This window comes from Capricornis sumatraensis, chromosome 3 (assembly GCF_032405125.1).
Source record: "Capricornis sumatraensis isolate serow.1 chromosome 3, serow.2, whole genome shotgun sequence".
Lineage (NCBI taxonomy): Eukaryota > Metazoa > Chordata > Mammalia > Artiodactyla > Bovidae > Capricornis > Capricornis sumatraensis.
The window spans coordinates 42,922,140-42,924,716 of record NC_091071.1 but is presented as its reverse complement, the minus strand read 5'-3'; the positions used below and the strand labels follow the sequence as shown (position 1 = coordinate 42,924,716).

Genomic DNA, 2,577 nt, shown 5'->3' with positions numbered 1-2,577 from the left:
TGGCTGCAGTCACCATCTTTATTATACAATAATCTTTATTTTATTAATAAGAGCAATAAGAATTATATACTGTCAAAATTCTTCTTAACAATGATATTACCCAAAATATCTGGTGACAGCTTCTGTAGTGTATATTTGAAGCTCATGGATTATTATTCTAAATTTACACATAAACAGCAAAACCTATATTTGTATAGGAATGTATAGAAATACTGTAAGCAAATAAAGGAGACATTCAGCTTACACTGTAACATGGTAAGCTGTATAAAAAAATTAAATGTAAAATTAACGGTATAAACAAAAAATACATGTAAAGTTCTAATAGACACAAAAGTGACACATATGTGAAATATAAATATGTGCTGTCTTTATGTGAAGAGCAATGAACCGAGTTTTATGTCATAAGTCTAATTCTTTTCAATATCTGTGTTGTTGTTCAGTCACTCTGTCATGTCCGACTCTTTGTGACCCCATGGACTGCAGCATGTCAGGCTTCCCTGTCCTTCACCATCTCCGGAGGCTTGCTTAAACTCATGTCCATTGAGTCAATGATACCATCCAACCATCACATCCTCTATCGTCCCTTTCTCCTCCTGCCTTCTGTCTTTTCCAGTATCAGTGTCTTTTCCAATGACTTGTCTGTTTGCATCACGTGACTATAAAGTATGGAGTTTCAGCTTCACCATCAGTCCTTCCAATGAATATTCAGAATTGATTTCCTTTAGGATTGACTGGTTTGATCTCCTGGCTGTCCAAGGGAATCTCAAGAGTCTTCTCCAACACCACAGTTCAAAATCATCAATTCTTCAGCGCTCAGCCTTATTTATAGTCCAACTCTCACATCCATACATGACTATTGGAAAAACCATAGCTTTGACTAGACAAACCTTTCTTGGCAAAGTAATGTCTCTGCTTTTTAATATGCTGTCTAGGTTGTTCATAGCTTTTCTTCCAAGGAGCAAACATCTTTTAATTTCATGGCTGCAGTCACCATCAGCAGTTATTTTTGCACCCAAGAAATAGAGTCTGTCACTATTTGTAATGAACTCTATTAATTTTGAAAAAGATTACATTATTTAAGAGAGAAACATGTGAAAATCTTCCCCTAATTAAATAAATGTATGGTATTAACTATAGCTTAACTCATCATATGGAATATAAACTTGTAGTCTCAAAAGAGACATTTTAGCCCAAACAATACATCCTTCCCAAAGGAATTGTGGATATCTTAAAAAATCTTTTCAACAAAATATATGCATTGAACTAGAAAATTATTAAATATTTAAAAGCATATTTTGATCTTTGGAAGTATTCTTATAATAAATACATTCATCATGCCTAAGTTATTAAACATGAGGATACATTTACTAAATTAAATAATCACACATCTTTCCTGGGAAGAGGAAGTCTTGATTGAAAATATGTGAAACATTTCCCATGTGCCTCATTTTCTTTTTCTGGTCCAGAGCTTTTTCATGGCATTTTTCATTTCTCCATTTCTCAGAGTATAGATTAGAGGATTCAGCATAGGGGTGACAACAGTGTAAAACACAGTCAAGAATTTGTCAATAGGTAAAGTGGAAGGAGTTCTCACATACATAAAAATACAGGACACAAAGAAGAGGAGCACCACAGTGATGTGGGAGCCACAGGTGGACAAGGCTTTGAACCTCCCTTCCTGACTAAGATTCTTCAGGGAGCATAGAATGACCCCATAGGAGATGACTAAGAGCATGAAGATGACCACGCAGATGGCCCCATCATTGGCCAGTACTGTGAGGGCAATGATGTGAGTGTCTGTGCAGTCTAGTTTTAACAAGGGGTACATGTCACACACAAAATGGTCCATGACATTTGGGCCACAGAATGGAAGGTTGTAAACAAAGAGAGGATGAAGGACAGCATGCAAAAACCCACCAACCCAGGCAAAGAGCAGTAGCAGAACACACACTCGCTGATTCATTATTGTCAAATAATGCAAGGGTTTGCAGATGGCTGCATAGCGGTCATAGGCCATGACCACCAGGAGTAAAATCTCAGCACCACCAAATAAGTGCTCCATAAAAAGCTGGGCCATGCAAGCTTGGAAGGAAATGGTTTTCTTCTCATAAATGAAGCTTTTAATCATACTTGGGATGAAGTTAGTAGAATAAACAGCATCCAGAAATGACAAATTTCCAAGGAAGAAGTACATAGGGGAATCCAGGGTCGGACTGGCTACCACAGTGATGACTATGAGTACATTGCCCATCATCGTGACAATGTAAATGAGCAATAACACAGCAAATAATATCTTCTGACCCTGGTGGCTCTGAGTGAGCCCCAAGAGGACAAATTCAGTCACATTGTTCCTTTGTTCCATGGGCACTTCTGTTTGTCTTATTGCAGAGCTCAGCTCATAATCCCCTGTATGTACACATTATTGATAGTGGCTTCCTGAAATCGTGAACTGCTTTGTTGCTTCAACAGTTAGGCAGTATGTATTATTAAGCACCAATACCTTCAGATATTACAACACACAGCTTGTTAAAGCATTATTCCTAACGTCAACAAACTTACAGACTAATTCAGAGGCAA

General features: G+C 37.4%; 1 protein-coding gene across 1 annotated transcript; it reads right to left on the bottom strand.

Annotated features, from left to right (window-relative positions):
• Positions 1-1,444: 1,444 nt before the first annotated feature.
• On the bottom strand, positions 1,445-2,362 carry LOC138075433 (olfactory receptor 4A15-like). The gene has a single exon (XM_068967198.1). It carries the CDS (start codon positions 2,360-2,362, stop codon positions 1,445-1,447), a length of 918 nt encoding a protein of 305 aa, XP_068823299.1.
• Between the last annotated feature and the right edge of the window lie 215 nt (positions 2,363-2,577).

Bases quoted from the DNA above. Each gene is read 5' to 3' on its own strand.
- LOC138075433 (XM_068967198.1), bottom strand. From the start codon at position 2,362: ATGGAACAAAGGAACAATGTGACTGAATTTGTCCTCTTGGGGCTCACT.